Source organism: Sciurus vulgaris (assembly GCF_902686455.1).
Source record: "Sciurus vulgaris genome assembly, chromosome: 7".
In the NCBI taxonomy this organism is placed as follows: domain Eukaryota; kingdom Metazoa; phylum Chordata; class Mammalia; order Rodentia; family Sciuridae; genus Sciurus; species Sciurus vulgaris.
Genome location: NC_136467.1, coordinates 30,402,619 through 30,428,367, shown reverse-complemented (window position 1 = coordinate 30,428,367; position 25,749 = coordinate 30,402,619). Strand labels below are relative to the sequence as shown.

General features: G+C 33.6%; 1 protein-coding gene across 1 annotated transcript in view; it reads right to left on the bottom strand.

Annotated features, from left to right (window-relative positions):
• AHI1 (Abelson helper integration site 1) overlaps positions 1-25,749 on the bottom strand; it is a 208,733-nt gene that overhangs the window by 40,280 nt on the left and 142,704 nt on the right. The window contains 1 exon segment of the mRNA XM_079146243.1: positions 19,007-19,062. Coding sequence (XP_079002369.1) covers positions 19,007-19,062 — 56 coding nt within the window.

Below are 25,749 nucleotides of genomic sequence, written 5' to 3'. Positions count from 1 at the left end.
TTATTGTGTAGATTAGTGCAATTTATTGTGGTATTCCATATATGCATATATCATGAATTAATTATGTCCATACACCCTTCTTTAGTCTTGTTCCCCCTCCTAATCCCTAATCATCCCTCTTTTACTTTAAGGTTAACTTTTTATTAATTTTCCTTTCAGTTTCCACATATTCCCAAGAATACTTGTCTTTCTGTACTGGTTTATTATGCTTAATGTTATGCCTTGATGTCCTCCAGTACCATCCATTTTGCTGCAAACAACAGAATTTCATTCTTTTTATGGCTGGATAATACTCCATTGTGTGTGTGTATAGATAGAGATACATACAGACATATCTCTCTATTTATATATATCACATTTTCTTTGTCCATTCATCTGTTGATAGGTACCTAGGTTGATTACATATCTTAGCTATTGTGAACAGTGCTGCAATACATATGGGCTAGTGGTATCTCTTTGTATGCTGATTTCATTTCACTTGGATATGTACTCAGGAATGTGACTGCTGGATGGTAGTTCTATTTGTGCTTCTTTGAGGAACCTCCATACCATTTTCCATGGTGGTTGTACTAATTTATATTCCTACCAACTGTTCACAGGGTTCCTTTATATTCACACTCTCATTATTATTATTATTATTAAAACCATTATTATGAGATTTTTCATAATAATCATTCTAACTGGGGAAAGATGGTATCTCATTACAGTTTTGATTGCATTTCCTTGATTGCTAATGATACTGAGAATTTTCCCCATATATTTATTCACCTTTTGTATTTCTTCTTTTCAGAAGTGTTTATTCAGGTCATATGCCAAAAATGGTTCTAAAATATATCTTTTATTGACCTTCCTTTGATCTAATTCCTACATTCCATGCCTATTTACTACTTTTAGATTGGAAATGTTTACCTATGCTGTTGTATCTTGGAAGTGTATAACTTGCTTTGACTTTTACAGGGGTTCATGGCTGTGTTTCCCTTGAGTCTCAGAGGAGACACTGGACCAGCAATGTTGGCATAGCTAAGACTGGAGATTCTTGGAAACAGATTGAATGCATTTTGCATTATGAGACAGACATAAGCCTTTGGGAATCAGGGACAGAATGCACTGATTTGGATATATGTCTCCCCTAAAACTCCTGTGTGTTAGATTGGTGTGCAGCCCATGGTGCTACTGGGAGGTGGTAGAACCTTTAAAAGATGGGACCTGGCTGGGGATGTAGTTCAGTTGGTAGAGTGCTTGCCTCACATGTATGAGTCCCTGGGTTCAATCCCCAGAACCACAAGGAAAAAAAAAAAAAAAAAAAAAAAGATGGGAACTAGTGAGCCATCTTATGTTGTTGTGCGCATGCCCTTAAAGAATTTGTGGGGTATCAATTTCTTTTTGCTTCCTGGCTGCCAGGAGATGAGCAGCTCTCTCTACCATGTACTTCTTCCATGATGTATGGTCTTACTCCAGGTCCAAAAGCAAGAGTGCTAAGACTGTGAGCCCAAGTAAATATTTCCCTCTTTAAAGTTATTATCTTGGGAAATTGTTTACAATAATAGAAAGCTGACAAACATAAATCTTGAATAGTATCTTTATATGAAAAAGATAGCAGCCAGACATCAATAATTAACTGCTCATGTCATGAAAACACTGAGGCCTATATATTTCTAATTTCAATGCCAATCCAAATATTGTTGGAAAAGTTCACATACATGCTTGTGAGTGTTTGGTTTAATGGATAAGAAGATGCAGATATAGTAATAGAAAGGATAAGATATTTCACTTTAGCATATTATTCTAATTTTGATACACAGGGAAATACAGACTATTGAGTAGGGGACTCTAAAAATTACTAAAAATGATTTTACTTAGCAAGATAGAAAGTAGCAAACCGAATCTTAAGAAGCAAATGGAAAACTCTGAGCTTCAGAACAAACAAGCAGAAGGGAATCACTTCTAGAATGGTGGAATCATAAAAATTGGCTCCTGCATGAAATTGAGAACACTGTCAGAATTCTTTTAAATCAACTTCATCAGAAATCTGAAAACTAACCAAAGGCTTGCAACAAACCAATGGTTGCATATGAAAGACAAAACAGCTGAATTCTGGTAAAATAGCAAGCTTTGTATTTTAAGTTGACCCATGCCCATTACTTCCTTGCCAGATCCTGGCAACTTTGAAAGTTGACAGTCTCCAAAATTCAATAGCTGTGAAATCTAGTTGCCTAGCACTCAGTACAGAGGACAGAATGGGTTTAGAGTGCCTCCTAAGTTCCATCCCCAGAGAAGCATCCCTCTATGACTGGAGCAGCTCCCTGAAAATCTCTATTTTCAGGGGTAATTTCATTAGACATGACTCAGGAGTACACTATATGAAAGATTGTACCTCTAGAGCATTTGTCAAAAACAATCAATGGCAACTGTTTAACATGAATCTACCTTAGGTGGTGATGAGTTGGGACTAGAGAACTTGATTTCCATGTTTGCCACATAATATTACCTCAAATGTCCAGTTATCAACCAAAAAAAACATGAAAAGCACAAAGAAACAGGAAAATGGAGCCAAAATGTTAGCAGAAATTATTTCTGAGAAAATCCAGATGTTGAACTTACTAGACAAAAGATTTTGAATTAGTAATATAAAGATGTTCAAAGACCTAAGGAAAAAACTGTCTAAACAATTGAGACAGTATGAGAATATCTCACCAAATAGAAAATGTCAGTTGAAAGGGTATTTTAAAAATTCCCCCAAATTCTGAACTGAATAATACTCCAGGGTTGAAAAGAACAATATTTTCTAGAGAGATACGACAGTAGATCTGAAGTTGTAGAGGAGAGATTCAGTGAACTTCAAGATAAGTAAATCGAAACTATCTAGTCTGAGGAACAGAAAGAAAATTAGTGAACTAAAATGAAGAAAGCCTCAGAGACTAATGGGACACCATCAAATGTACTCACTTGTGCATACCAGAAAAACAAGACAGAGAAAGGGAAGGAAGATATCTGAGGCTGAATAAATTCTAAGGAGGAAAGACTAAAAAAGGTCCATATTAAGACATATCAAACTGTTGAAAATGAAAACCAAAGTGATAATCTAAAAAACTGCAAGAGAAAAACAACTTATCATTCAGCAGGGATAATAAACAAGATTAAATGTAACAGAAAATTTGGAGGCCAGAAGTTAGTGGGATGACACAAGAAGATTCAACTGAGAATTCAACATCCAACAAAACTATCCTTTGAAAAGGAAGAAGAAATTAATGCATTCTAAAATAAATAATCAGAGAGTTTATTGCCAATAAGACTTGTCCTTCAAGAAAAACTAGTTGAAGTCTTTCAGGCTGAAATAAAAGACTACTTGATGATAACTCAAATCCACATGAAGAAATCAAGAACACCAAAAAAGGTAATTGCATATTTTTGTTTGTAACTCTTTTTTTCTTCATCTGACTTAGAAATCAACTTTGTAAAGAAATAGTTATAAAAATAAGCTGATGGGCTTACAACATATAAAGGTGTAATCTGTAAGTGAATAACAGCACAAAGGATGCAGGAGGGAAAAACTATATTGGAGCAAAGCTTTTACATACTTTTACATTGTTATTAACCCAAATTGATTATTTTAAGATGTTAAGTGTAATATTAAAGGGTAAATGTTAAGAAAACAACCCAAGAAAATATATTAAAAGGAAAAGAGAATTAAAATAGCATAGTAAAAACACCAATTTTAACAAAAAATGAAATAGAGGGATAAATGAAGAACGAAATGCATATGATATATTTATAAAATAATAGACTTATTCTTGCTTTATAAAAATTACATTATTGTAAACAGATCAAAAATTCAAAAAAGAAAATAAATTATGAGGGCAGATAAAATACATGATTCAACAATTTACTGTGTATAAGAAGAACACTTCAGATTTAAAGTCATGCAGAAAAGCTGAAAAGGATAAAAAAATATAGAAACCAAAGGATTTAGAGTGGCTATTCTAATATCAGGCAAACAATCTTTAAAACAGAAACTGTCACTAGAGATAAAGGAGGACATTTATAATTATGAAAGGATCAACTAGTCAGGAAAACAGAAAAAGCACTTAACAAAATCCAACATTCCTTTCTTAAAAGAACATTTGACATAATTAAGAATACAAACACCCTATCTTTAACCTGATAAAGACAGTTAAAAAAAACAAACAAACACACAGTTAACATAATGTGAAAGATGAAAACTTTACCTGCTAAGATTAGGGACAAGATAAAAGACATTTAGGTTTTTCTGCTTCACACTGTACTAGTCAGGAAAATTAGGGAAGAAAAAAAATAAGTAAGTTAAAGGCATCCAGATTGGAAAGGAAGAAGTAAAACTATATTAGCATATGACATAATTTTGTACATAGCTAACTCATGGAACTGACAAAAAAACAAAAAATCCTATTAGAACTAATAAATAAGTTCAGCAAGTATGCAGGATAAATAATAAATATTAAAAGATCACTTATGTTTCTATATGTGAGCAGTGAAAAATCTGACAATAAAACCAATTTCATTTACAATGCATCAAATAAATACAACAACAGAGGTCTAAGACTGATATACTGAAAACCATAAACACTCCTGAAAAAAATTTTAAGATTTAAATAAATGAAAAAATTCATACTAATAGATGAGATGGTAAGACTTACTATAGTCTTTACAATGTTATCTATAAATTCAATGTAATTCCTGTAAAAACCTTTACAAAAATTGAGGAGATGATAATAAGATTCAAGGAACCTACAATAACTGAAACAATTTCTAAAAAGGACAAAGTTGGAGGAAATACTCTGATTAAAAAATTTCTACAAAGATATAGAAAATAAAACATTATAAAGGTGACATAAGGACACGCATATGAATCAATGTGAATACACTGAAAATCTAGCTATAAACCCTTACATTCATGGTCAACTAATTTTCATGAAGGGGACTAAGATTGTAAAATGAGGGAAAAAAACCCCACTTTTTTGAATAAATAGGGCTACAAAACTGGACTGCCACATGCAGAACAAAAGTTGGATCCATAACTCATATCATATAAAAATTAACTAAAAATGGCTTAACAGAACTAAAATATTTATAAAACTTTCATAAGGCAATATAGAATGTAATCTTTGTAACCTTGGTTGGATCAGGCAATGGTTTCTTAGATAGGAAATCTAAAGTACAAGTGAAAAAAGTAGATAGATTAGAATTTATCAAAATTTTTGTGCTTTAAAGAATATAATCAAGAAAAAGAAACCTATGGGATGGGAGAAAATATTTATTGAATTGTGTATTTAATAAGAACTTATATCCATTAAATCTGTGTGTTTAATAAGAATCTGTATTGTGTATTTAATAAGAACCTATATCTAGAGTTCATAAAGAATTCTTATGTCGGTAATAAAAAGATAAATAATTAGATAAGAATAATACAGATAATACAATTTTATATAATTTATAGAAAAATTCATATACCGTGTGTCTGGCACATAGTAAGTACTCAATTAAGAGAGTTAAGTATAATTATTTTTCAACTTCCAAAAGTTTTTCGAGTGTGATAAAATAACTAGTGCTTTCAGTATTACCCACAGCAATAAATATGACCATAATTTCTAAACTAAGTATGTCTTGTAACCTCAACTCCAAAAATTTATATCTAGGTTTGAGAAAATAAGCTCTGAATATCTTACACATACAATATGTTAATTTAAAATATATCTAAGTTATATAATTTAATAAAATATAATTTGCTCATTTAGAAGAGAGGTAAAGGGTTTGAATTAGACATTTCCCCAAAGTGGACATATACACAGCACTTCCAAAGATGCTCATACCATTAGTCATTAGGGAAATGCAAATCAAACTTAGGTGATTTAAAAAAAAAAAGTAGTAAGTGGGATGTGGAAAAACTGGAACCCTCATTCACTTGAGGGGATTTTAAAGCTATTTTGGTACTTTGGAAAATATTTTGGCAGTTCCTCAAATGTTATGATGCAGCAATTCTATTCCTAAAATATTTATAAAACTTTCATAAGGCAATGTAGAATGTAATCTTTGTAACCTTGGTTGGATCAGGCAATGATTTCTTAGATAGGAAATCTAAAGTAAGAAATGGAGGGAGGTTACTGCTAATGGATATGGGATTTTTTTGAGGGGACAAGGAATACATTTTAAAAACAGATGGTGGTGATGGCTGTGTAATTCTCTAAACATTAAAAACCACTGAAGTGTATACTTGAAAAGGAGAATTCTATGCTCTGTGAACTATATTTAAATAAAGATGTTATAAAAATCATAGATTGTTATTGAAGGTAAAGTTGCTTATGACGAAAAAGCAACAGTACAAGCAAAAATACAGACAAAGAGACTACAGCTTTCCATGTCCGAGAGGGTAATCCTGATCTGGCTAGCTCTGATAATGGAATAAAAGATTAGACTGTGGAAATACAATGGATGGAGAAAGCAACATATGTGGGACATGAAAGAACCAGATTAGCCTAATACATTACCAAGGTATTGTTGGTAAGAACCAAGCAGCTGGTGACACCAGGGACAGCAAATTAAAGTGGCAAGACCCAGTGAAGGCCATGGGGGAAGGCAGGATTTTACTGAGCTGTACTCATTTTTTGGTTTCCAGGTGACCAAACATTAATAGCCTAAGAACTGATTGTAAAAAGTTTTCTAGTTGAATGGATAAAGGAGAGAAAAACTAAGATTAGAACATTATCTGGGGAATCATTCACACTTAGGTATTAGTGGGAATACCTAAAAATCAGTGAGATTTCCAAGTAGGTCTCAAGGAAGAGCAGGAGGAGCCCCCTCACCTAATTTTTGGGTGCCACTCATAACTACCTTCTCATTCCTTTACTCCTGTTCTTCAGACAGCTGTCTGTGGCATGTGGGTAGCATAGTTTGAAGTATAGCAGGTGTTTGTAATTTCCTTTCTCAAGGTCACAGGTGATTCTGCCAGTGCACTAGAAAAACCACAGCTTCTGGGCCCCTTTCTTCCCACCAAACACCAAGATCCCCTTCTCACATCCAGATTACTCTCTTGCTACTTATGTATCTTTAAACCACCCACAGTTATTAAAACTGAAGTGTTACTCTTCCTAGGAAATCAACCAAGATTCTATTCACTAACCTCAAACCATTATCTGTCTGAAACTTCTTAGTGGGTGGATGGGATGTATTCCAAGCAATATTTTAGATAACTTTCCTGGTAGCTTTATTAAGATGTAGGAATCTGTACTGGACTATCTCAAGTCAAGGTTTTCATGACCCTTTTTGTTGTCATTTTGTTCAGCCTTCCAGTGGAGTTCAACTATCTACAGCCTTTGTCACTACACCCTCTGCCTAATTTCATTAAGTGGTACAGTGATGTTACACAAAATAGATGGGATAACACATAACATGTAGCAGAATTTTTAAAAATACAAATGGTTTCACAAATATTAACTGCTGCTATTATCACCTGAACTACTACTAATTTCCACAAAATCTACCTTGTTCTACTGAGTGACATTAAGAATTTATTCATGTAAGTTGATTTTGGTTTTAAAGAGTTAAGGTATTTGGTTACTGTATTATAATGCATTAATGCATTAAATCTAAATGTTTCTAGATGACCCTTATAAACCCTTCATATTGTTTTCCCCATTGACAAGTGGTGATAAGAATATCTTATAGAAGTATGATATCTAAGTGAAATCGTCTACATAAAACACTTTCCACAATGTCTGGTACACAAGAAGTACTCAATAAATGTTAGGTCTAATTATTATTATTCAGTTCTTGAAGCTCTTCAAATTATCACAGAATAGTATATTAGAGTAAAACATTTCTATGGAACACCTATAATCATAAATATGACAATGTTTTCAAAAGCAAGTAAAGATCTACTAACTTCAACTCTATTTCTGAAGACAAACACTTATTTCCAGGTCTGGTAAAATATCATCTAAATATAAACATGCTCCCAGAGAAGTGTACCCATGGTGCCATAAGATATAACCAGCCACTGATATGGTGACAAGAAAACTTTATGAAGTTTCAATAATAACAGAATAAGTCTTATTTCCTCTAGGGATTTATCTCAATCTTCAAGCATCTAGCTCATCTATGAGACAATTATGTGGTTATACCAAGAGGTGTCTGTGTTAGTGACTGCTATGGGGCCATCTGTCAAAAAATTGATTTCACTGCTGGGAACACTGAGGTGATGGCAGAATAAAGAACATTACAGGAAGATGGAATTTTGTAGACTTGCGTATGACAAAAGAAGAATATATGGAATATTAGTATACAGGTGGTACATGTTCATTTAAGGAAAAACAGCTAGTTTGAATAACTTTTGTTTAAATTTCTACCAAAAGGAAAATTATATTTCTATAATGAGGAATGTTACTTTTTTTTCTTTTCTCAATGATTTCTTTGTTTTATGACATGACCAACTTAAAGTTTGGTTTCTGCTATGGACATTTCAATGCTTCCTTGAGGTAACCAAATTTTATTTTGCTTTTTGGGAAAGAAAAAATTTAAGTAATCACCAAATCCTATTTTAAAAGATATGCAGTGAAAGCTTTGTTTAAAAACAGTATAAAACTGAAATTACTATTTTTTTTTTTTTTTTTTTTTTGTGGTGCTGGGAATTGAACCTAGGGCCTTGTGCTTGCAAGGCAAGCACTCCACCAACTGAGCTATCTCCCCAGCCCTGAAATTACTATTAAGTAATAATACCTCCCAAACAAAACATGTAAAAACTTAAATTACCAGAAGGTAAAGAAGTAATTGCTATTTTGATTCTGTGTACTGCTTAATGTTTTTCTAATGTTTTGAATAAAGATGATTTATAAGGAACATTATAAAATATGTTAGCTTTATGGTTTTGGAGAGAAGAGTTATCATAGAAAAAAATCAAGATTCAAAATAATTTTGAAAGGTTTGACAGTATGTCAAAAACAATTTGATGGAATCCAGCAAGGAAAGAAGCATAGTGTTGTACTGAGGGTAATACAGCAATGGTTAGTGGCTACCTGATTGCTCTGTGCCAGACACTGTACTCAGTACTTAAATCTAGAAGATTTAAATTACCGAGAGTCTAAAGTTGAATGATTTTAATTTCTTCAGATTCTCTATGCTTATAAGTACTGTTTTAAAAATATTTATGGTCTTTTGAATTGCCCAGATTTATTTCTCAACTTCTACCAAGAGTATATAACTAAGCATCCCATTCCTTGTATTAGGAAATCTAGTGAAATATGAAATGAACAAAACAGATGGGTGTTGGTTCAATAGCACACTCGACCTGAGCAGTGCCATCCCTCTTTCACACTGCACTACACACTCTACACTTCAGTGCTCTGGCTGAACTGCACAGCTCTCTGGATACCACATCCAGATGTCTGGCATCATTTCATCAAACACTGGTGGCAAGATCAGGTCCTGCAGTCTGCAGTGAAGGGACTTTTTTGGAGGGACAGGGTCAGAGTGTTGCCAAGGAGGTAGTAGTCCTGTTTCTGCCTCCCAAGTAGCTTGGATTACAGAAGCACACCACCATAGCAGGCTGGGTCTTAGTTTTTGATCCACTGAAGACAACTGCTATGACTACTTACTTATTAAGCAGCATGAAATTTCCAACAGCAACAATGGTGTTGGGTGTATGTTGCTTGATTTGGTAAACTGAACTACCATATGTGTACCTGGAAGTAGATTCTGAGTCCTGAGAACAGGAAGAATGAGTGAAATGACCATCGACCATTCAAAGGATGATTAGCTTTAATACGTTGCCCTGGAGCAATACAAGCAGAAGGAAAAAAATTTACAGAACTAAAAGACCTAAAAGTGTACTTTAACATCAATTTCTTCCACCTTCCTCACTTTACCGATTAGAAAAGTTAAGTTCCTTGGTAAAAGACCTTTCCATAACTGACCTGTATTCTTCTGTCAAATGCTAAAAAGTGCAGTTTACATCTTTCTCCTGCCCCATTCATATTCTGGATCTTTCCTTTCATCTGAAATATGTTTAGTTTGAATGGAAACTACCAAATTTTGATTTTTAGTTTTAAAAATTATGAAAAAAGGAAATATTTACTGTACATTCTAAATAGATTAGTCTCATGGCAGCTCTTTTGGTATAATGCTTTCTTTTCTTTCTGAAATAGGTCAGCAACATATACACAAGGCAAAATTAACTACTCTTCTATTTTCCATCATCTTCTCATAACAGGCTTCTTCAATTAATTCTGATTCATCACACCTCATAGTGCGAAACCAGCTTCCTTGTCTGGGGTCCTGCTTGTACTCTTCCAAACAAAAACTCTTCCTACTTCTGTACTCCTCATTAGTTTTCAAGATGTTACACTATTCCTGATCTCCTGTCTCTTCTCTCCCCATGTGTTTTCTTATGGGGGTTTGTCCTCTAACCTTTTTAAAGAGAAATACAGTTTAATAACTTCTAAACTTCTAATCTTTTTCATTTCCATTTCCATGATTTCTTACTCAGACTATATCACCTTAAACATGAATTTCAGTAGCTTCACAGCTCATTTACCTTCTTCCTTTCTCCACCCACCTGCTTTCATTTCATGAGCTGAATCTTTTAAAACATTATTCTCTTACCTCGTTCCTGACTTTTAGGGGAAATACTTTCAATTTTTCCACATTCTATGTTGGCCTTGTCATATATAGCCTTTATTATTTTGAGATGAGTTCCTTCTATCCTTACTTTCTTCAGGGATTTTTAATAATGAAGGGGTACTGAATTTTGTTGAAAGCTTTTTATGCATCTATTAAGATGATCATATGGTATTTGTCCTTGTTTCTATTTAGGTGGTGTATTATTACATTTATTGATTTTTATAGGTTGAACCATCCTTGCATTTCTCGGATGAAACTGACTTGATCATGGTGTATGATCCTTTTAATGTGCTCCTGAATTCAATTAGCAAAGAATGTTTACTATCACCACTCCTATTCAATATAATGCTTGAAATATTAGACAGAGAAACTAGACAAGAGAAATAAGCAAAAAGGAAAGAAAGAGAGATACAAATAAGAAAGGAAGAAGGCAAATTGTTCCCATTTGCCTGATCCTATACTTAGAAGACCCTAGAGGTACCAGCAGAGGACTTCTATAGCTGATAAATAAATTCAGCAAAGTGACAGAATACAAGAGCAGCATATAAAAATTAATAGCTTTTTTCCTAAGAATCCACTGAGAAAAAAACTAGGAAAACAATTGCATTCACAATAGCGTCAAACAAAAAAACAAACATTCACCACCCCCTAAACTTAGCAATAAACCTAATCAAGAAGGTGTAAAACCTCTACAATAAAATTACAGAACACTGAAAAAAGAAACTGAAAAAGACCCTAGAAGATGGACAGACCTCCCATGTTCATGGATAGGCAGAATTAATATTACCATAAGTGATCTACAGATTCAGTAAAAGCTCCATCAAAACATCAATGCTATTCTTCACAGAACCAGGAAAATCAATCCTAAAATTCATGTGGAAGGAAAAAAGACCCAGAATAGTCATTGCAATCCCTAAGCAAAAAGAGCAACACTGGAGGCATCACAATACCTGATTTCAAATTATACTACAGAGCTGTGATAACAAAAACAATAAGGTATTGATATAAAAAACAGACATGTAGACCAATGAAACAGAGTAGAAGACACAAAGACAAACCCACATAAGTACAGTTCTCTGAATTCTTGATAAATGTGCCCAAAACACACATTGGAGAAAAGACATCCTCTTTAGCAAAAGGTGCTGGGAAAATTGGATATCCATATGTAGAAGAATGAAACAGATCCTTATCTCTCACTCTGTACAAAAGTCAACTCAAAATGAATCAGACTTAAGACCAGACATTTTTGCACTTGGACATACCAGCAAAGATAAAGACTTCCTGAACAGAATCCTTATAGCTCAGGAAATAAGAGCAAAAATCAATAAATGGGATGACATCAAAATAAAAGCTTCACAGCAAAGTAAATGATTAATAGTGAAGAGACAATCTGTAGAATGGGAGAAAATGTTTTCCAGCTACTCTTCTGACAGAGGGTTAATATCCAGAATATTTAGAGAACTAAAAAACAAAATAAAACAACACTAAAACCCCTCAAATAATCCAATTAATAAATGGGCAAATATGTGGAACAGATACTTCTCCAAAGAAGTACAAATATCCAACAATTATGTGAAAAATGTTCAATGTCTTTAGCCATCCATCAGAAAAATACAAATCAAAACTATACTGAGATTCTATCTTATTCCAGTTGGAATGGTAATCATCAAGAATTCAATTACAGTAAGTACAGGCAAGGATGAAGAAAGAAGGAACTCATACACTGTTGGGAATATAAAATAGTACACCACTGTGGAAATCAGTATGAAGGTTCCTCAGGAAGCTTAAAATAGAAGTACCATATGATCCAGCTATACCACTCCTTATTTATCCCAAAGAATTAAGGTCAGCATACTTTAGGGATACATTCATACCCATCTATCATAGCACAATTCACAACAGTTAAGTTATGGAAAAAGCCTAGGTGTTCATTAATAGATGAATGAATAAAGAAAATGTGGTATATATACACAGCAAGTTTTATTTAGCCATAAAGAACAAAATTATGTCATTTGCAGGAAAACAAATGCAACTGGAGAACATAATTTTGAGTGAAATAAGTCAGGTGTGGAGAAAAAAAAGTATGTTTTTTCTTCATATGTGGAAGCTAGATGGAAAAACCAGGAAAATAAAAGGGATGCCATAAAAGTAGAAAGGAGACCAAGTAGTGGGGAGATCAAGGTCTGGGGGAGGGCAGAGGGACAGGTGGGAAGGTATTGGGGAGTCAAATCAGAATCCAGTCATGTTTTTATGAATATAAGAATATGCCATAATTTAGCCCAACATTCTGCTTAAATAATATGTACCAATAAAAGAATTAGATTCAAATCCTTTAAAATTTAAAAACATCCCCCGTGATCATATTATTCTCATGCTCAAATGCTTTACTAGTGTTTATACTGATGGTTCTTCATTGTTAATCTAACGCCCAGTCATCCTTACAAATCATGCCCAAATCATCTTTTCTAATTTTTTCCTATTTCATCTACTCTGCTTCAGTGGTCTATAAACTGTAGGTACTTTCCTTCTGTTATAATCTTTGGTCACACTGTTACTCTGTTCTAGAATGTCCTATTCCTTTTAAAGTCCCATCCTTCTTTTAAGATCCAGTTAAAAGCCTGTTCTAAATAGCCTTTCCAAATCACTTCAGTCCTAGGAATCCCTGTGGTATTCATCCTATTTCATGTTGCTATATTGTGTGCAGACTGCCTTAGGGACATGACATCCTTTTCATTATTGCTTTGAACTTCAGTTATTCATCTCATGTATTAGGATTTAACTGTTTACAGGTCATTTTTCTAGTAAGATCAAGGGATACCCAAAGACATATTTTATAAAGACACAGAAAACCATGTATACACACACACACACACACACACACACAGACACACACAATGTATGTGTATATACACACATATACACATATATGTATATATAGAAATGTGTGTGTGTGTGTGTGTGTGTGTGTGTGAATGTGTGTAGTGTATAGGCACTACATATGTAGCATCTGGTATAGTTCTGTCCTGAGCATACTGTATACTTATCTGCTGATAATTTAGAAAATAAATTGAGTTCGTGCCACTGCTACTACAATGGCCTCCAATAACATGAAATTTTCAGAATTTTAAGCTTGTCAGATAAAAAAATTTAGATAATGGAGTGTGCTTCATGTCTCTAGAATTTTGTTCAGATGACTGCAGAACCTGGAAAAGCTGTTGCTGCTATTGATACATAACATACTGCTATTATTGGACTCTATATATATAGAGACAAATATATATATATATATTTATATATATATAAAATTTGAATTTTTGGAAACTAGCTGTGCTGATAACTTTAGAAAAATTATCCCAGCTTACCATGTTGAGTTGGCATTGTAGAGAAATTAACAGCCATATTGGTTTAGAAACGTTAAACTTAATTTTTTTCCATTTGTACAGGGGTAATACATCGTATTAAATACGTAAGGTCTTATCTATGTGAGTTTGATTACAGAAACTAATAAAGTACTCTCTCAATAATGAAAAAAAACTTAGAATTTAGCAAAGCCAAAAAGAATCGGGGGAAGTCTAAGAAAAACATAAACATGAGTGGAGCATACTAGTGCAGGAAAAATAATATATGCCTCATTATTTACAGTGTCTGGGGAAAAATCCAATGTGCAGACATTTAAGAAAAATGTTATAGTATGGATACCTACAAGTCATTTTTAAAAATGAATATAGTTTGCATTTATGTTTGAATTTCAATGGAACTGCTCTGAATTGTTACTTTATTGATAAGTGAAAAAGGTTCTTTTATGACTTAAGTTATAAAAGTTAGAGTTTATGAGTTCCCTCCCCACCCTGCAATTACATACAGGAAGAGATTGGACATAGGTTCTATTTTATGAGTTTTATAGGGGCACATTCACCCCAGTTTACATATTATGAATTCCTGGAAAAATGCTAGGTTGGAGAAAATAAAGTGTGCCCTTTGAAGACATTTCACTTGAATTCATGTATTTATCCATAAACAAGCTGTCCAAAATATTATATTAAAATATGAAACAGCCATGTTTTATATAAATTATATATCAAGTATATTACACAAAGTATAAAAATGTAGTAGATAGCAATGTTGTAAACCTGAAGAAAGGGCAAAACAATAACAATCTAACAACTCAAAATGTTGCAAAAAAGCACAGATATCTTTTTTTTTTTCTTTTGAGAAAAAGAAAAAGAAGGTTTATTGCTTTGCAAGCAAAAGAGAAACACAGGGGACTCCTGTTGCAGAGGCTGTGATTCAGCAGATACCTTGTAATCTAGAAGAGATTCAGGAATAAAATTTAACTTACATGATTTGGATCAGTACCTTTATGAATAAATTTAGTGTTAAGGGCAACCAACATCATGAATATCTCAGAAATATTTTCAAGGTGACAAATTAAGTCTTACACATATTTACAACTGATAATAATATGACAAAAAATATCAATCAGCCCTTAGAAGGGGTATAACTGCAGAATGAATGTACTATAAAGGCTTGCAAAATTGGTCTCATAACAATAATGAGTCAATATTTAAATTACAAACAGACCAAGAGCATTTTAAATCCTAATAATTAAGAAAAGACTTTAGACAAACAGCAAATATTCCATATTTGGTATAATCTTAATAAAATCCAGACTGTCTGGATATTATTTGAACTACTGTGGTAGATGTGTAGGCTTCTGTGAAAGTGCAAGCTGTGTTTTAATAAACTGTCAAAAATCCATTTGTTAAAAAGAAAAATTATTCTAACAGGTCTAGAACACCACTGAATAAATTAAGAATAAAGAGTAATATTAGTTGGTAAAGGATTTGAAATGTAGAAAATTTACAAAAACTTAAGAAATCAATTAGAATAGGCCATACTGATGCTATCTGAATTTACTATATCAGTTTTCACTGGAAGAGATTAAAAAACAATACTCCTCAAATTACTAAAAATGCTTTATATATATTCAGCATGGTTTACTATGTTTTAATGTCCTACAGGAATATTAATTATGTCAGAAAATATGAAAAGATGTGAACTCTGCTATGCATATGATTATACATTAAAAGGCAGGTATGTTTTAACTTGGGGAACATTTCCTTATGCTAGCTGTGCTTTCTCTTTGATTTGCAAATAAGTCCTTCATTTAAAGTAAACACAGTACTCAAACCTGAGCTGATTTAACTATTAACTAACTTTTACACCTGTTTTTCAGGATTCAGACAGTGACCTTTGATTAATCTGAGGCTGATAATATCCTGCCTATAAGCAGGTGCAGGAGCTAGTTCTTAAAGAGGCATGATTTAATTCTTTTCAAATAATCTAATATTGTGATTGTCTCAAGTCTTATTTGAGTTTCCTCTTAACAGTGTAGCATCTGAGTGAAAATTACTCAGTGAGAAGAAGGTAATCCTTTTGGTCATTAAAACTGAGCTAGGACATTAGGTATAAAGAAAATCTATAATAGATGAGCAGCCTGAACAGGCTATCTGTGCAAAAAAAAAAAACCAGCTGATGTCTAGTGTCTCTCCTGCAACACTAAATGCCAGAAGGCAAAGATGACCAGTTTCCACAATGTTCTTAAGTCAAATAGGAAATGTCAAAATAATAAAAAATTGACCTTATGCAGACAATTGAGAGATATTTTTAAATATATGTGTAGATAATTCATCTCCAATTTTATATTTCTTGAAAAAAAACAATTTGAAAATGTACTCTTAGATATGAACAAAATTAAGAGTTCGGTATGCAAAAAAGAAGAGATGATAGCCACTTAAAAAGAGGTATGATTCTTTTTGATGGATAAGGTCATGTCATGTGGGGATATTCTTTTTCACCTTCTATTAAAGACATCTCAAAAATAGGCAGGGTACTATTTATGTCAAAAAGAAAACAAATTCCAATACCCTCTCCAAAAATTTTTCAAAGTTCATGTAATAAATAAAATACAAAAAGGAAATAAGTAAATTAAGAAGAGAAAGAGGAAACACAACAAAGGGATAGAGGTGGTTTTGTTCTTAGCTAATCTATATTTACTTAAGGGTCACTGCCATTATATTATAGTGCTGTAGGATCAAACTATCCCCTATAACCATATATTTACTGAATAGTCCATTTAGAATTCTAACTTGGACCATCAAGGAACACAGCATTCCCTAAAAGAGAGGCTTGAGAAATTCTTACTTATTTCCTTCACCTTCTGAATAACTGCAATTGGCATTTAGCGCTCTCCTAGACATGAGCCATTCCTCAGATACTTGGAGCAAAAGGGAAGAGGGAGTGATAATGGAGAAAGATGTAAGCTGGAAACTGAGGGTTAGATACATACATGGTCAGGAAGTCATTCAGGACCCTGGCCTCAGCCATTCTGAAATCCTGGTCAACTCCCTTTCTGTTTTTTTTTGTTCAAGGAGTTACTTGACTCATGGTTATCTCTCCTTTTCAGGCCAGGACAGTACAAAGTTTAGAATTACAAATATCTCACTTTGTTCAATTTTCTGAGAGACTCCTTCCTATCCCTTACTCTGAATATTGAGTATAATTATATTTCTGTGAAAATCAGATTACTGGTTCAGCAGACTTGGGGGCATCAGGTAATGAATAGACTTGTGACTCCATTTAGAAGTCATGGAGAAAGGGCCAAGGCTAACTGTCAGCAAGCTGGGGGACCATGGAGGAGGGGTAGAACAGCCTTAGATGGTAGTAAAGAGACAGAAGGAGAATTATAGACCTACCTCAGAAATACACATCAAAAGGAACCTGGGTTCAAATGAAAACCTAGGGAACTAATGGGTGTTTGGGGAATGCATGCAAACACTAAGTACTTTAAAACTTATCAAGGCTGGGAGTATAGCTCAGTGGTAGAATGCTAGATCAGCATGCATGAAGCTCTGGGTTGGATCATCACCACTGCAACACACAAAATTAAAAAACAAACAAACAAAGGAAACAACTTATGGATTGTATAGAGTAGAAACAGTGTTAATATATTAGGAGCTATCATTTCCTAACCCAAATGGAAAAGCATAATAAAAAAAGACAAGCAATATCTTAACTATTATGCATGACACTTAGTTCCTAATTCATGGAGTAATTCTTTGATCATTAAGTCACTGCTGTAAATATAAATACCATTATTTCTCATGGGTTCATGTGAATTTGGTTCTATTACTTCATCATTTAATTAACCTGGGAATTTACAATCAGCCTACAAGGTGAAAGAGAAAACTGTGTCAGGCTTTACTTTCCTTAGTTCCTGAATGTACAAACAAAATTAAGAATGTAAACACAGATGACACAGGGAAGCTTTCAGGAATAAAATGAATTGTGGAAGTATGTAAAATAATCCAATGATGGAGTATATGATTCAAATATATTAAAAATAAATTTCTTAATTGCTAATCTGTATTTCTTAATATTAAAGAGTAAAACTTACATAATGTCATGTCTACTTTTTTGCATACTTACTAAAAGATAACTGAAACACATATAAGCCAAGTAATTTTTATGATTATGCCAATGACTAATTTCTGATAAACCAGTTTTTTCTGGAGCATCATATATTAAGTAATCAACCATGTTATGTCAATCAGTTGTGTGGATTTATTACAAATAGAAAATAGAGTTAAATTTTCTAGTGAGGCAATTATTAATCATCAATAAAGTTCAAATAAAGTTTAATATTGTCTTTATTTTCTTAAAAAAGGTATTACTGAAAGTTTTTTCACAACAGGAAATAGGGAATTGAATGAAGAACTCCAAGACTTACTGTATAGATAGAATAAGAACATTATATTGAAGGAAAGGTAACGTACTCAAGTTTTATCATCTTAAGAATCTTTCAACTGGAAATCAGAAACTTATGTATAGTTTGTAAACATATACTTAGAGATTAAAAGGGAAATCTAGTTGTTTTCCTTTTATAATATATATTTTTAACTATAGTAAATGATTAAGTACTTTCATTGGTAGTAATAGAAGAGGGATTAAAAAATAAGGTTTCACTTTTATGATAATAAAACAAAGTAAGAGAAATGAAGCATTATGGCATTCTTGTACTGATTTACACTACTTTGCCAAAACTATAAGCCATTTTAAGGTAAGGTATTAAAAAAAAAATCAGTAAAAATACTCTATCTTATTTTCCTATATCTTTGCAAAAATTACAAAGTTTTTCTTCATTATTTGGAAAACATGACATTAATTTCCTTGCAGGGACATAACTTTTGGCCAAAAAGAGGATATAAGATTCTTCTACAATAGTGCTTTGTGTCACTGTAACCAGCATGATTCTGCAGTTTCTTACAGTTTTAACAATGCAGAAAAGAAGCTGCCTTACCGTTGGAGGTGAATCTACTTGATGGTTACAAGGCCTTCTTTCTATGCTGATAATCCCTATGGAAAGAAAAGAATTGTGAATATTGGGTTATTATGGCTCTTCATTTTATTTTGAAAACATTTATATCAGTAAGACATGCCTCATACAGTTTACAAGAAAAAGGCCTCACTCAGCTGGCAGGATCCTTTCAAGTTATATCATGAATTCTTTGGTCAGGAACAGTTGGTGAGTTAAGCTAAGACACCCTACTTAAGGTTAGCTAAGACAGTTTCCCCATTCAAGTGGCCTCCAGCAATAGTGGCAGATGTGCCATATCTTGCTTCCAGCTCAAAATTACACCATTATCTGGACTCTGCTGCATTTCCTCCATGAAAGGTTTATTTCTGACTTGAGGTCATCAAGTTTCATAATAAAATATCATAAAGGCCATGAAAGGAATCACTGCTTCCTTATTTTCTCAAAAGAATAAATAAATCTATTTGAATTTCTCTTTGATCTGACTTCCTACTATGACATATTCTATTATTTATTCAACCACCACGGAGTATCTGAGGAAAAAGAAAGTTCCCTGATTCTCTCCTTTAAAATGATAACACTGATGGCTAATCTTGAGAAATATCCTTTTATCATGTATGGATTTATCTTTTTGTTCTCAAGGTCCTCTACTACATTTCTTTGTAATAAGCAGCCTTCAAGAATATAACACACTGTATCTCATTTGTAAGATACTGGTTCAAAGTCAAGCTCAAGTTAAAAATGAACACAGGCACTGGTTTCATTTAGTTTCCAATCTCTGTCCATCAGCAAACTTACTTGAGCGAGGATATTAGAATAGTTTAACACTAAAGACCTGTTAGAAGTGAGAACTACAATGTCTGTTAATAGCAATTAGCAAAATTCCTAGTTCAAACAAAGTATTAGTTCCTTTCTTTCACAAGCATTTAACATGAAGTATGAAAAGGGATTAAATGAGATCAACACAAGCAATTGCTTTTTATAACTTGAAAAAATATATTCAAAATGAACAATGCACCATGAACCATTTTTTAAAAATACAGTTTTTGTTTCATTTAAAAATTTCTTAAAATTTTTATTGTTAGTGAAGTATAGTACTTTATAATACTAGTTACCTACATCCAATCAACAAAAATTTAGTAAGAGGCTTCCTGGCACTCAGTGCTAAAAGATTAATAAGTTATGATTGAGTCCAATAAAACAGAGATATACTGTTTTGAAAAAATACTGGGATACTAGGTTCTGTCTTGAGTGTAATAAGTCTTTAAGGTAAGTTTAAGGTAGTTTTAATGGAAAGATTTAAATCATGGAGGAACACTGGTTTTGAGAGAAAAGCTTAAAAAAAAAAGACAAGTAAAACATTAGAAAATATTAATAACATTCAAATAGTACAGTTTTTTTTTTTTTTTTCCCCAAATGTTGGGGATAGAACCCAGGGCTCCATATGTGCTAATCACATGTACTACCACTGAGCTACATCCCCAGACCCAAGATTCAAGCAATGAAGATTCTTGTTCGAACATTTTAATAATACAGAGGTACACAGAACAAATGGTGAAATTCCCACTTCCCCAGCCCTGATGTCTGCAACCATCCTAGCTGTAACCACTGAATGCAGTCTGGCACAAGATGCTTTCAAATGAGAGGGCTCACACCATGGGGTTCAGGAATTAGCAACATCTACATGTGTGTTCTCACTATTGTAACCTGACTGCTATAAAACTGACCTAAGCTGATTATGAATTTTAAAATTCTTCTCCAATTAGAAAGTAACTTTAGTTGGAAATAAAAAGTAACTTTAAATGACAAAAACAAAACCCCAAAATCAATATCCTCAGCTTATATAATCCCAAGGATAAAAACTACATATTTTAGTTTAATTCACAAGATAAGAATGTTGGAAACTTGAATTTTTAAAAAGTGGATTACCCAAAGTTATAATCTTAGTTTTAATTTAGACTGCAAATGGAAATAATACTGTTGGGAAATAAAATGTTTTTATCCAAAGTTGCAGTAAAAAAAATATACAAATTGGAATAAGCCTGGGGAAAATGTCCCCCAAATAGCTTCCTATTTTAAGTAAATTTTACTTAAAAATCTGCATTTGTATCTAATTTCACTTTTATTAAAATATAACAATAATGCAAAAATTCATATTAAGTAGCTTACTATAATGGTCAATTTTATGTTTCGACCTGACTAGGCCATGGTACCCAGATATTTGATCAAACATGATTCTGCATATTTTGTTTTTGGATGGGATTAATATTTAAATCAGTACACCCTGAGAAAGTAGATGGGCCTCCATTATGTAAGTGGACCTCATCCAGTCATGTGAAGGTCTTAAGAAAATCACTGACCTCTCCTGGGAGGGAATTCTGCAGACAGATTGCCTTTGAACTTGAACTATAATTCCTTCCTGGCCTGCAGATTTTGAACTTGCCAGCTTCCATTATTCCTTAAAGTAAATCTATCTGTGTGTGTGTGTGTGTGTGTGTGTGTGTGTGTGTGTGTGTGTGTGTATACACACATATTCATATATACACATACACACACATTCTATTGGTTCTGTTTCTCAAAAGAACATTATTTTCTGGGAAACATGAAATAAATGAACACAACTGAGTTTATATTGTACAATACAAATACATATGTTCATTAAAATACTAATTGTGCAGGAATATAGTTAAAATATCCAAGTTGTCATGGAATATTTTAAATTTAGAAAACTTCCAAATGAACTTAAGATTACAGAATATCTATAGAATAAATAAAGAAAAAACATTTAAATAAATAAAAATCAATCTGCCAAGACTGAGAATCTCTGCCTTTCGATGTTTGGACGATTTACATTTAAAATAATTAATGGTATGGCTTTAAGTTTACCTAATCTTGCTATTCTTTTTTATTTTTTCAGTACTGGGGATGGACCCGGGTGGGGGTCGGGGGGAGGATTTACCATTACTCTACATTCCTACCTCTAAATTTTTTTTTTATTTTGACAGGGGTCTCACCAAGTTTCTGAGGCTGAGCTCAAACTTGGAATCCTCCTGCCTTGGCTTCCCAGGTAGCTGGGATTACAGGTGAGCACCACTGCACCCAGTTACCTTCTTACTATTTTATTGCATTTTATTTCTATTCTTTTTGAATAATTCAATGTTTACTATTCTATTTTATATCCCCTAATGGATTTTTAGCTATAGAACTTCATAGTTGGAATGATTAATCTAGAGATTACAGATATACCCTTAATTTATTACAGTATAATACTTTTTTTTATTGTAAACAAATGGGATACATGTTGTTTCTCTGTTTGTACATGGAGTCAGGGCATACCATTTGTGTAATCATAAATTTACATGGGGCAATGTTGTTTGATTCATTGTTATTTTTTTCCCTTCCCCCCCACCCCTCTTTTCCCTCTATACAGACAGTCCTTCCTTCCTCCATTCTTACCACCCTCCTTATCCCTAACCCTAAACCTAACTCTAACCCTAATGCTAACCCCTCCCACCCCCCCATTATATGACCTCATCCACTTATCAGCGAGATCATTTGGCCTTTAGTTTTTTGAGATTGGCTTATCTCACTTAGCATGATATTCTCCAATTTCATCCATTTGCCAGCAAATGCCATAATTTTATCATTCTTTATGGTGGAGTAATATTCCATTGTATATATATACCACAGTTTCTTTATCCATTCATCAACTGAAGGGCATCTAGGTTGGTTCCACAATCTGGCTATGGTGAACTGAGCAGCAATGAACATTGATGTGGCTGTATCTCTGTAGTATGCTGATTTTAAGTCCTTTGGGTATAGGCCAAGGAGTGGGATAGCTGGGGCAAATGGTGGTTCCATTCCAAGCTTTCTGAGGAATCTCCATACTGCTTTACAGAGTAGCTGCACTAATTTGCAACCCCACCAGCAATGTATGAGTGTACCTTTTTCCCCACATCCTCGCCAACACCTATTGTTGCTTGTGTTCTTGATAATCGCCATTCTAATTGGGGTGAGATGGAATCTTAGGGTAGTTTTGATTTGCATTTCTCTTATTACTAGAGATGTTGAACATTTTTTCATATAGCTGTTGATTGCTTGTACATCTTCTGTGACGTGTCTGTTCATTTCCTTAGCCCATTTGTTGACTGATTATTTGCATTCTTGGTGTAGAGTTTTTTGAGTTCTTTATAGATTCTGGAAATGAGTGCTCTATCTGAAGTATGAGTAGCAAAGATTTTCTCCCACTCTGTAGGCTCTCTCTTCACATTGCTGATAGTTTCCTTTGCTGAGAGAAAGCTTTTTAGTTTGAATCTATCCCAGTTGTTGATTCTTGCTTTTATTTCTTGTGCTATGGGAGTCCTGTTAAGGAAATCTGATCCTAAGCCAACAAGTTGAAAATTTGGACCTACTTCAGTATACTTTGAATTAGGATTTTCCACGTAAAGGATAATACAAGCACCTTAAACCAGTATTCCTACATTTACTCCACCACCCTTTTATTCACTGCTGTCTTATACTTCTATGTTACAAATGTGACAATATATTGTCAGTCTACTTATTTTAAAGTTAAGTCTTTCAGAGAATTTCAAAGAATATAGTCTTTTATGTTTGCCAATATTTGCCCTCTCTAGTGTTTTTCTCTCCCTCCTGCAGGTTCAGGCTTTCAAATGACATGATTTTGTTTCAGACTGATGAACCTTTGGTTGAATCTCTTGTAGTGAAAACTGTGGTGATGGCTTTTTTCCTGAGAGTTCTTTGGTGGATATTCCCTTAGGAAGGATGTTCTTGATGTGCAATGAAATCTAGGGCTGACAGTTTCAGAAAGTGATTTCATTCCGTTTTCTTCTTATGAGAAGGCAGGCATGATTCTTATTATTTTCCTCAATGTGCATTCCTTTCCCTCTGGCTGCTTTTGCAATTTTCTCTTTGTTTCATTTTCTTCATTTTAATTAAGATATGCCTAGATGTTGTTTTACGTGTATGTATGCATGCATGCATGCATGTGCATATATGTATGTGTGTGTGTAAATATGTATCTCCTTCTTGGGATTTGCTTAGCTTTTAATATCTAGAGGTTAAAAATCATTTATTAGAGTTAGAAAACTCCTAGGCCCATTATTTCTTCAAATATTTTTAAAACTCATTTCCTCTATTGTCCTGAAAATCCTATTACACATTAGTCCATTTTACATGGACACACAGATCTCATACTCTCTTTCTTCCTCCCAGGGCTCCCTAAACCCCTGTGCTTCAATTTGGATAATTTTCATGATTTCAATTGTCTGGTCCCAGAATTCAGTGATCCCTTCTTTTAATGAGTCCTATTTGTTAATAGAACAATCTAATGAATTTTCATGTAATCCATCATACTCTTCAGGTCTAGAATTTCCACTAGACTCTTTGGGGGATTTCCACTTCTCTACTGAAATTCTCAATCTTGTCATTCATTTTGACCATGTTTCCTCATAAATTATTCAATATATGCATCAATTATTTTAAAAGTTTTATCTGTTAATTCCAACATTTCCATCATCTATGGGATTCCTTTTATTGATTGTACTTTCTCTTGATTGTGGGCACTTATTTCTGCTTTATTCACAAGCCTCATAAGTTCTGACTATAGGTTAGAACTGTTAGACATATCATCAGTAGAGAATGAAATTTAAAAATATCTCCTCAGGAAGGGGTCACCATTTCCTCTTTCAGAAAACTATGGTGAAAGGTGGATCTCTTTATTGAAATCAGGAGTTGGCTTGGGTTGGGGCAGGCTGTTATTACTATCGCTAACTTTAGTAAACCTATTATTTGAAGTATTCCAGAAATAAGTTATTTCTCCTAGGACGACTATGGTACTTAAACTCATAGAGATCATGAGAACCCTGCCTTTCTCCCAGTTCCTGGAGTTACTGCTTATGCCACAGAAGTCCTCTGGGGGAGAAATGGTGGGTGAAGAAGACTGAGTCACATTTGGGATCTTTCAGATTCCAATCTACTGTGGTGGCCCACATGGTCCTCAGCTCACTTCTCCCTCTCCTGGCAGTTATTCTGCCTATGGAGGCTTACTCTTCTGTTCTGATTCTCTCTGTAAATGCTCCAATGCATTAAAGTGACAGCTGACCTTTACTCCTTTATGGAGTAGGGCTCAATTCTCTTTGCAATTTATTTTATTTAGACTTCTTTGTATCCATGTCTATGATAACACTTCTAAGCCACAAACCCTTCAGACCCTTTTGTGTGCATGATTTTATTCATTTTCATAAACAGAGTATACAATCCAAAAACACAGAAGGCCCTTAAGAGTTGACTCAAATATTAACTGAATGAATGCGTCCCCTCCTATGCCATATCTACCAGATCCATAAGCTGTAACGCAGGGTTTAAGTGGAGCAGCAGTAGTCATTTAGTCATCAGAATGCTTGAGGATGTGTTGGCTATGTGAGGTTTTCCCAATATTATGGTCAGAGTGATCATCATTACCAACCTTGTATACAATAACTAAACACTAAACTCTGCTTCCATTTAGTTATATTGCTGTTGCTATTTTTGTCTCTTTCTTTGTTTTTGGTCAATTTAGTACATTCTTTCTTTCTTTGCCTATGATTGGATTTGTTTTTATTTTTTTTACCTGTGTTTCAGTTCTGCTATTGGTTACCTTCCTGATCCTAACAGTAATAAATACATTTATTCACTATCTGTCCTAGGACAGGGATATAAATTGTACAGGT